Source organism: Alligator sinensis, unplaced genomic scaffold, assembly GCF_000455745.1.
Source record: "Alligator sinensis unplaced genomic scaffold, ASM45574v1 scaffold266_1, whole genome shotgun sequence".
Taxonomy (NCBI): domain Eukaryota; kingdom Metazoa; phylum Chordata; order Crocodylia; family Alligatoridae; genus Alligator; species Alligator sinensis.
Window position 1 is genome coordinate 1,166,373 of NW_005842362.1, and position 9,691 is coordinate 1,176,063.

Genomic DNA, 9,691 nt, shown 5'->3' on the forward strand with positions numbered 1-9,691 from the left:
AAAAAAGCCCGAACTCAATGGCTCCTGCCAGGAGTTGGGGGCAATCCCTGTTGCCCACCACCACCTCGCACTGCATGGGGGGCTCTGCCACAAGCCCCTCAAAGCCCTGACTGCTGCAGCAACTGGTGAGTGCAGGGTTTTTTGTTGGGTTGATTCTCCCAGCCATTGCAATGGCTGCCCCGCCGCCCCCAGCTCCCAGCCCTCCCATTCCAGCTTCTAAAGGGAAGCATGCTGTATTCATTATAAAAACCTTTTGCACGTATCCCTCCCACCCCCTTTTCCTGTCTGTAACTTTTCCCCCTCTTTTTCTTATACCTCTGCGTTAGTCTGACTGTTGGATTTTTTATCCTTCTCCTCCACCCTTGGACGCCAGCAAGGTAACCATTGAAAGTGCAGGGTACAAACAGGATACAGGGTAACTATTGAAGATGCAGGATGCAGGTTCCTTTTTTTCTCAGTTCTAGGGCCACAGCTGCAGGAAAGAACAACTATAGAGAAAGGGCTGTTGAGCACTGGCATGGAGCATGCTCAATTATTCTGAGGGGACAACATATGCATAGTGTGGTCAAGGCAGGGAAGCATGCTCAGTAAAGATGGAAGCTTGGGAGCTTGTCTGTCATTTTCTGATAATTCATTCAAACTCCTGAAAAACCTTAACTTGGTCAATATTGGGCAGGTTTTTGAAACCAGAAAAAGGCCTTTCGCTGACACCAACGTGACTCGTCCATGGAATTTTTAATCCTTGTTCCATCATCAAGGTACTAGAATTTGTCAGTCAAATAACTGGTTAAAAGCATTTTACAACATAAGCTCAACAGTGTATTTTCCCTATATGCTTGGCCAGAAATGTCAAAAAATTGTTAGGCTTGCCCAAAAAGACTTAGCTTGAGACAGATACTTGACAAGGAAATATTCAGTTCGAACAGTTAAAGCCTGGCAAAGCTTTAAATAATTATTTTTTTTTCCTAATGGAAAGAGTTGTGCAGCTTTAAATGTAGGCATCACAACATGTAGTACCTATACTAAATGACATTAGTTAGTTGGCATGGATAAAATTATACCTGACAGTCTACCTGGGCTGTAGAATAAACAGTGTTCCAGATCAGAATAATACAACCAAATTGGAAATTGGGACACAAATAAGGGGAGAATTATTCAAGTGGATCAAAAATTGGCATAGAGACAAAAAACTCAAGTATGAAGAAAAGAAAATGGGTTAGAGTAAAGATATGCTGCCAAGAATGATATTGCTGAAACCTGGCATTGGGACAATTTGGCTCTGTAGACTGATGTTACTGCAGCCAGTTTCCATTAGTCTGCTCCAGGCAGGCCACAGCTGAGTCAGAGAAGGTGGCACCTGAAAGCAGTCGAATGACTTCATTTTCTTCAAAAATCAACAGCCTCTTAAACATGACTTATAAAAGTCTTCCTTGCTCTCTCCCTTGGGTAAAGTGAGGAAAACTTTCATAAGCAGGCAAAAAATCCTGAAAGGAGAAGAGGCTTGTTTGAGATGGTAACAAAGTTAGAATGAATTAGCATGTAAAATATTCCAGACCCAATTGGTTTATGCAAAGTGTAGCTGAAACACAGTATGGAACAAACTGTTTAAGACAGCAACTGAAGTGGTACACATCATTTCCAGGAACAGAGGCCAGCTCATTGGAAAAAGATTAAAATAATGAGATTTCTGGAGAGAAGACCAGAATTGCAGAAAGAAAACTTGCTTTTCCTGAGCTGTTGAAGGCTGCCCTTGGAGATCCCTCCTTTTGATCCTTTATGTTTAAGCATGTGACCAGTGTATACAACTAATTTTTCTCCTCTCACAAAGTGCTTCTCTGTAAGTCCCTGACTATAATGGTTAGAGCTTTAGTTATTTTTTTTCTCCATGCCTTTACAGCTTGTGAATTCCTTGGTGGGAAGCTTGCCACACTCTTTGGACTCAATGAACCTAAATATCAGTATGCAATAGATGAATACTATAGGACACAGAGCAAGGTAAATAAAATCTACACTTTGCTTTTAAAAAATGAAAAGCAAAATAATAGCACTTGATTCTGTTTTGTTGTTAACAGTGCAAACAAGACACAAAATGCCATGAGGGAAATGTATGAGGGAAAGGGGCCTCAAATCTTCTCATCAGCTCATTTAAGGGTATCCTGGAAGCTTCAGTAGTACTACGAGCTGTCACTAGTACTTCACCAATCCTATAAAGAGCTCTGTAATGGCATCAGTACTACGGAATTATTCTGGTTAAACTTTCAGTCTGATAGGTTTTAAATAGTGTTTGTATCTTGTATCAACTCACTTTTTGCAGGACTTTGGAAGGCTTACTCCCCAGGTCAGTGAAGTTGAGCTCCAGTACAAAAATCATCTTGAATATGGTTCCTGGTGGCAGAAATCTTGACAATTCATTCTAATGTCACTACCTGCCAGCAGATTCAGAGACTGGCACTGGCCTGGGAAAGAAAAGTTTGTCCCATCACCTGAGCTATGGTCAAGGGACTGTGTTGGCAACACCTAAGTCATTGGTTCTCAACTTTGATGGACTTGAGGCACTCCTCAGTACATGTCAGCTCTTAGTTTTCATTCTGGTTTTTTGACTACAGAAAAATAATAGAGTAATTCTTCTGTTGTAAATAACTCAGGAAAACTACAGCAGGTCAGAATGTTTTAAACTCTATGGATTCCTATTTGAAGAATGAGGGTTTATCTTATAAATTATGTTTGCATACCTAACCTACATAGTACCCTTCAGCACCTTTGAAAAGATCTTAAGGCACCCTGAGAATCACTCACCTAAGCAGAAAAATATCAAGCGGTGATCTCAGGCTAAGTGGATGAAAATCCGAGTTTATCCCACATGTAATTGTTGAGGAATCTTATGGGAGTAGGCAGCCCAAAACCTCCTCCAAATGCTTAACAATATAATATTAATGTCACGGCGCACCTCGCTGCCCCGCTCCTAGAGAGGGGAAAACTGCTGGGGAAAAGCCCTAGCAGGGATAATGAGCGCAGCTGTGAGTTGCCAGGGCAACTCCAGATAGATTGACTCACACCTGACAGCGGTCAGCTGGTGATGTAGGACAGGGCCTGGCTCCTATAAAGCCCAGGGCTGAAGCCAGGCTGGCAGTTCCCTGCCAACAGCCGGAGAGGCAGGAGCTCCCGCAGCCAGGATATAGGGAGGACCCTGAGCGCAAGTATAGCTCGCGAGAGCTCCAGAGGCTGGAGCAATGATGTTGAATTGCAGCCAGGAGGCTTATGTTGTTATGGCCCAGTGCCTTGTGTTTTGGTTATAGCCAGGAGGCTTGTGTTTGCTTTAGCGTTTGTATTACACCGGTGGTTTGGGTGAGGCTATTAGGGGTTGGAGGAGGCCTCATCGGGGACTCACAAGGGAGTGTGAGGACCCCGGCGCCAGTAAGGGCGCAACTTACGGGGTGCGTAGACCCCAGCCCCAGAGAGGGGCGTTTTGAGAAGCCCCAGCGCGGGCACGATGAGCCCCAGAGAGGGGGTACTACTAGGAAGCCCGAGCGTGGGCGTGGCAAGCCCCAGGAAGGGGGAGCGCACTTTAGAGAAGCCCAGCGTGGGCACAGCAAGCCCCAAAGAGGGGGCGGCACTATTAGGAAGCCCAGCGTGGGCACAGCGAGCCCCAGAGAGGGGGCGGCATTATTATTGGGGAGCCCAGTGCAGGCGTGTAGAGTCCCAGAGAAAGGGGGGGGGACTATTGAGAAGCCCCAGCATGGGCACGGCAAGCCCCGAAGAGGGGGAGCGCCTTATTGAGAAGCCGGAGACGGGTGTAGCGAGTCCGTTGAAGGCTAGCACAGCGGTAGACCTCAGACAGGGGTAAGGTGCTGCGGTGGGCCCCGACGAAAGGGGTTAGCAGTACGGCACCCCAGGAGCAGGGCAAGGTGCTGCGGTGGTCCCCGGCTAAAGGGGATAGCAGTGCGGTGAGCCCGCATAAGAGAGGGTAGCAGTGCAGTGGGCCTAGAGGACCGGAGACTCGGGAGCAAGTCCCGGAGCGGGCTAGGTTATTTTAGAGAAGACCCCAGAGAAGGGGGGCGACGTTGTAGGAAGGCCCCAGGACAGGGGGCGGCATTGTAGGGAAGGCCCCAAAGGTGGGGCGACATCACAAGGAAGGCCCCAAGTGGGCTCGGAGAGCTCAGGAGAGGGCAGTGCAACAGAGAAGGCCCGGGAGAGCGGGCAAATTGATTTTGACAGACCAACGTCCAGTACATCTGCGAGGCTTGGGGCATGGTATTAGGGGTTGGTAGGAGCCACGCATAGCCCATAAGGCTAGGGTGCCTGAGAAGCACCCAGAGTACAGGGAGACCCCCGGTGGGTCCAGGAGACCACGGGGACAGAGGTCCCAGCTAACCATGCCGAGGAGACGTAAGGCAGCCTCCCAACTTAACTTAAGATCGAAGACGTGGCAGGGGGGAAAAGAGGGGGCCCCCCGGATCGAGGGTGCCCTTGGGCCGAATTGGCACGGAGAGAGGGCCTTAAGGAGATCACGGCCCTCCTATAGGACCCCGCCGTGACAATTAATATTTTCCTTTTCTGTCTCCAGACATTTGTAAGTCACAAGAGGTATGTAACTCTACTGAAATGTTTCTCTAGGCTTTGTTGGGTTGCAGTACAGAAAGACTGATCCAATCGACTGATGTACTGTAACTCCAACTAGCCTCTTACTGAATTCCTCACAGAACTTGGAACACAATGACCTGCCCTGCTTTGCTATACTGAGAAACTGGTTACTTATTCCTGGGATTTATAGCCATTTAACTAAGTTGATGTTGATCAAAGGCACGTCTTAGTGTTTCTTGGGAACTGCTGTGTACAAATGCGCACACAGATGGAATTTGCATTTAAATGTTGTAGAAGCTAAATGATAAGGACACTAATATATTTATTTTTTTGCAGTTATACATTATTGAGGTTACTTGTAAAGATTGGCCCGAGCTAGAGAATGTATTTGAATTGGGATTTAAATCCACAATAAATTAAAAAGTGCTTTTGCATCCAAGTTTTGTTTGGTCCTTTAGACTTCATATCCTCCACATTCATCAGAAACTTGGCATACTTGCTGGGGGCAGTTCTTACCCTTTAATGTGTGGTTCTAGTTTGAAAGAGGGCTGTGTGCAAATGGCACTGTGAGTTTCCAGTTTGTTCAGTAGTTTTCAGAGTAAGCTTGCTCTTTTCAGGTAAATTCTCACCAGCAGACTCAGCCTGACTTGGGTTCTTTCAGTTTATCACTAGTCTAATTCTGTACTTATACCATGCCAACAATGTCTGTCCTCAAGCTAAGTCCTAAGTACCAACTTTATTTCATCAAATGTTAACAATCTTGAACAGACTCTGAGGACAGTGAGGTTGCATTAGAAGACTTTGCAATTGCAATGTAAAGGCTGATATGGGACCTCATCTTACTAGAGGCATAACAGCCAGAGGCTGCATCCCAGACAGCAGTGGCACTACTGTAGGGGTGACTATAGGGGTGGGGCCAGCTGCAGTGGCTGTAGCAGCTGGTCTAGCAGTGGGTGCCATCCATGTATCCCCCTCTCAGGGTGTCTGGGTCTGGTTCCCTAGTGGTTACCCACCAATCATTACACTACTGCTGCTCACCCTTCTAGGGCTCTGTCCTGCAGAACTTGCACAGTTATAAAGAAGAAAAACTTTTTCACTAGAGCAAATAGATCTCTTTGTAAATTCGGAAGACTTACCGAGTAAAAGGTGTGATTTGGCCCAATGATTTTTTGGTTTAATTTTGCTTTTTCAGGAAAGTGAAGATGATGAAGATGGTGAAGAGATCTTTGAGAAAAATGAGGTGAACTCTCTGAATGAAAAATGCCACCTTGAGCTACAGAGCATAGGCTATGGATCAGTTGGACTCAAGGACCCTGCAGAGTTTTCTCAAAGAGGTGCTTGTGCAAATGTTAATGAAGCTACAAAACGTGACTATAAAGTCCAAACTCAGTCTCAGTTGCTAAGAAATAATGAAAATATTGCCACTGGGGTCTCTCTTGATATGCCACCTGAAAATGACCAACAGAACATGAACTAATCATTTATAAGCTTTTTGAGATGCCACTGATCTGGGCAAAAGGATGTATGTGTTATTTCAATTTTCAGAGGGCAACAGGATAGATTAAAAAATGCATTATGAGGGAAGAAAGGATCTCAAAAGAAACCTGATGACACTGACCCTTCAGCAAAATAGGTGCTTGGAACATCTGCTATTTGGTTCCTTATGTACACTGGCATTTAACTGGAGAATGTCATTCAGATGAGTGCATCTTGGACACGGCATGTGTCAGTTATTCCTGAAGACAGAAAACAACTCAGTGGGACTATATAATGCATTTTGATACACTGATATATAAAGCTACCCACAGAGTTCTAGTCTACTCTGAGTAGCCAAAGATACTTCCTTATTAACTTGAACAGCAAAACCAACCAAACATTAAGTCTCTCTGGTTAGGATTATGGGAATGTTACCCTGTTAAGTATTCAATATAGTGGCTGGCTAAGCACTAAGACAGTAATTATTGCTTTCCAAGTCCTTGTGGTCTTGATTCTCCATTCTGTTGTAGACTGTAATCTTGCACAATATTCACAACAAGCTAGATTTGTTCTGCAGAGTGATCAAGTTTGTAAAAGGGGATCATGCTTGACAGACTTCTACAATAATCCCGTGGTAAAGACTCAGTGCTTGTCCTGAATTGCTGTTCTCTGCACTTTTTGGATCATTTACACAGTTTCAGGGATAACAAGAATTTGCTGTCAGGAGTGGTGAAATGAAAAGTGCTTTGCAAGAGGACAGCTTTTTAGAAGGCACTTTAAAAAATAATTTGTGTCCTTGGGTGCTTGTACACATGACAGGGGTTTGGTTTGGTTTAGTTCTCCCTAAATTTAAATCAGTGGGTTTTTAAAAACCCACTGTTTCCATCCACCGTTTCAATAAAGGGAGAACTAAACCCCTATCACGTATACAAGGGTGAGGGGGCCCAATCCTTACCTGCCTCGGGGGGGGTGGGGGGGGCAAGCTGCCAGTGGGTTGAGTGGTCCCTGAGCTGTGGGGGACCCTCATGCTTCCCTCTGCAGCTGTGGGATCCCCTGGGCAGCTCCTATCCAGGTGCTGTCTGGGGGGCACTGTAGCTGTGGAGGGAAGCACCAGGCCCTGTGCAGCTCAGGCAGGCAGGCAGGTTCTGGGAGAGGGGAAAAAAAAAAAAGGAAAGATTGGGCTCCTGGCCGCTTTTATTTCTTCAGTTGAGCCTACCTGCACGAGCTGCTGCTGGGTTGCACAGCCCCTGAGCCATATGGGGCCTGTTGCTTCCCTCTGTGGTGGTGGCACCCCAGGACCACCTGGGGTGGGTGCCAGCAGGCAGGTGCTGCCTGGGGGGTGCTGCCACTGAGGTGGGAGACAGAAGGTCCCCTGCAGATCAGGGACCACTTGATCTGCCGGTAGCTCGCCCACTCCGCCGTGGGAGAGGCAGGTAAGAATTGGGCCCCCTCATCCTTGTGACTGCCTGGGAGTGGCTGGCTTGCTCCTGGGGCAGAGCAGCAAGATGGCAGGAGGGCGGTTGGGTGTGCTGGTGGTGGGAGAAATTGGTGGGGATAGTGTGTTGACTCCCTTTATTGAGAACCCAGGGCACTGGAAGCCTGCCAAGCCCAAGCTTCCCCGAGCATGTCAGCTTCTCTTTGTGGAGAGAAGTGGATAAGTAACAGATTGACATGTCTTGCTTAACAGGAGCCTGGAGCGTTTATGTAAAACAACTTGTTTTGTACTCCATTCTGGCCGAGAGCACAGACAGATGTTAGTTACAGATGTGCCCTCTACATTCCACCCTCTCCTGTCTGCTTGCAAATCTCTGGGAAGTCTGCAAAGGGTATGATTAGGTCAGTATGCCTTCACAGGCTCTGCTGTCCTTTTAGAGAGTACTTTATAACAAGGGTGCTTAACCTTTGGCCTGTGGGCCAGATCTGTCCCCCAAAGCCATGTCATCCAGCCTGCAGGCTTCCCCATGGGTCCAAAACTTTGGCAGTGGTTGCTTCTCCCTTGCTGCTAAGTGTCTGGACCCATGGGAAGCCCCATGTGCCTGATAGCATGGCCTGGTGCATGGGGCATTGTGTGGCCTGATCCCAACATGCAGGGGCAGTGCAAGGCTCAATCACAGGGGCCAGTCAAGGTCACATAGGGCCCAATCTATCCTATGACCTGGCCCTGCACCACTCATCTGGCCCCTGGGGCCAAAAGTTTGAGGTACCATTGCCTTCCATGATATTACTGCTGGAGTCCATAGGATTGTAACCTGAAGAACTCACACTGCCACAATGGTATTCAGCAGTAACATATAAAGTGGCTTTATCCTACATTTCATCACCATATCCTTTTTTACTTTTTTTTTTTTTTTTTTTTTTTAACTTAAACTTACTTGGCACACACCTTTGAAGGGCTTTATTCCTGTCACTGCTGAGTCATGGAAGTTGCATCTATTTCAGTCAGACTTATCAAGACTGAGTTACTGGAAGTTTTCAAATTCCCCAACTGTTGCAAGGATGGCTTTGTTAGTTTGCTCTTCCCTAATCTAAGCCTGATGAGTGTTTTTAGAAGGGCTCTCCTTTAACCAAATATCACTGAATGAATTCAAGCTAAAGAAAACTAATGCTCAGAATCTAATGGGATGAATAGTTTGGGATGGAATACTCTATGCCAGGGATCAGCAACATTTTTGGCCAGTGCCAGAAACACCCCAACCTCGACCCACACTTTAACTTGGCATGCCAGAGGCAGGAGCCGTCATAGGCCCGATCCTTGCTTATGGTAGGTGCACATGCACCTCTGGGTGGAGGGTGGGGGAAGGGCCAGGGGTGCACTGCCCTGGCCCCTTCCCTGCCATGTGGTCTGAGGTGCATGTGCAGCTGCTACCACCATGGAGTCTGTGCCAGGGCTCCAGACCCTGGTGTAGCTGTTTGCAGTCTGCCCACCACCTGCTGCAACTGCCCAGAGCCTGAGCCAGCTGTGGCAGGCAGCCAGGAAGCTGCAAACAGCTGCACCAGGCTCCAGCTGGGTTCTGTGGCAGTGGCGGCTGCATGTGCACCTCAGGGTGCACAGCTGGAAAGGGGCCTGAGGCAGAGCAACCCCAGCCCCTCCCCCACCATCCACCCTGAGGCATGCGTGCAGCCACCTCTGCCACAGAGGCCAGCTGGGGTTCTAGAGCTTGGTGCAACTATTTGCATCCTCCCGACTGCCTGCCACAGCCAGCTCGGGCTCCGGGCAGCTGCTGCCTGCAACGGAGCCCAGGCAGCTTGCAGCAGGACTTGGAGTCTCTTTGCTGCCTGCTGTGAACAGCCCTGGCTCTGTGGCTGATGGCAGCTGCCCAGAGCCCAGGTTGGCTGTGGCATGCCAAGCAAAATGGCCTCAGGTGCCTTGCTCTGGCACGTGAGCCGGGGGTTGCTGATTCCTGGTCTATGCTATCATCAGTTGTAAAGTTCCACTGTCAGATGAGCATATCACCCTCAACAGGTTTCTGATTGCTCAGACTCTGGGCTTGCCCTGGTGTTACGCAAGGGGCCTAATGGGTAAGGATAGCAAGCAGGCTGCTCGTTTGTATAATGGATGGAGAACTGAGGAGCTGCTTCTCTCCTGTCTCTATAGACTTGGGCAGGCGGCCTCTCTCTTGTCTCTGTTGGTTCC

The 9,691-nt window shown here is 47.9% G+C and overlaps 1 protein-coding gene across 2 annotated transcripts in view; it reads left to right on the forward strand.

Annotated features, from left to right (window-relative positions):
- Window positions 1-8,881, forward strand: part of FAM177B (family with sequence similarity 177 member B) — a 14,735-nt gene extending 5,854 nt beyond the window's left edge. For both annotated transcript variants that reach the window (XM_014522511.2, XM_006029190.3), the window contains 2 exons: window positions 1,898-1,995; window positions 5,774-8,881. In XM_014522511.2, coding sequence (XP_014377997.1) covers window positions 1,898-1,995; window positions 5,774-6,058 — 383 coding nt within the window. In that variant the 3' untranslated portion in view covers window positions 6,059-8,881. The remainder of the gene's footprint in view (window positions 1-1,897; window positions 1,996-5,773) is intronic.
- Window positions 8,882-9,691: the final 810 nt, after the last annotated feature.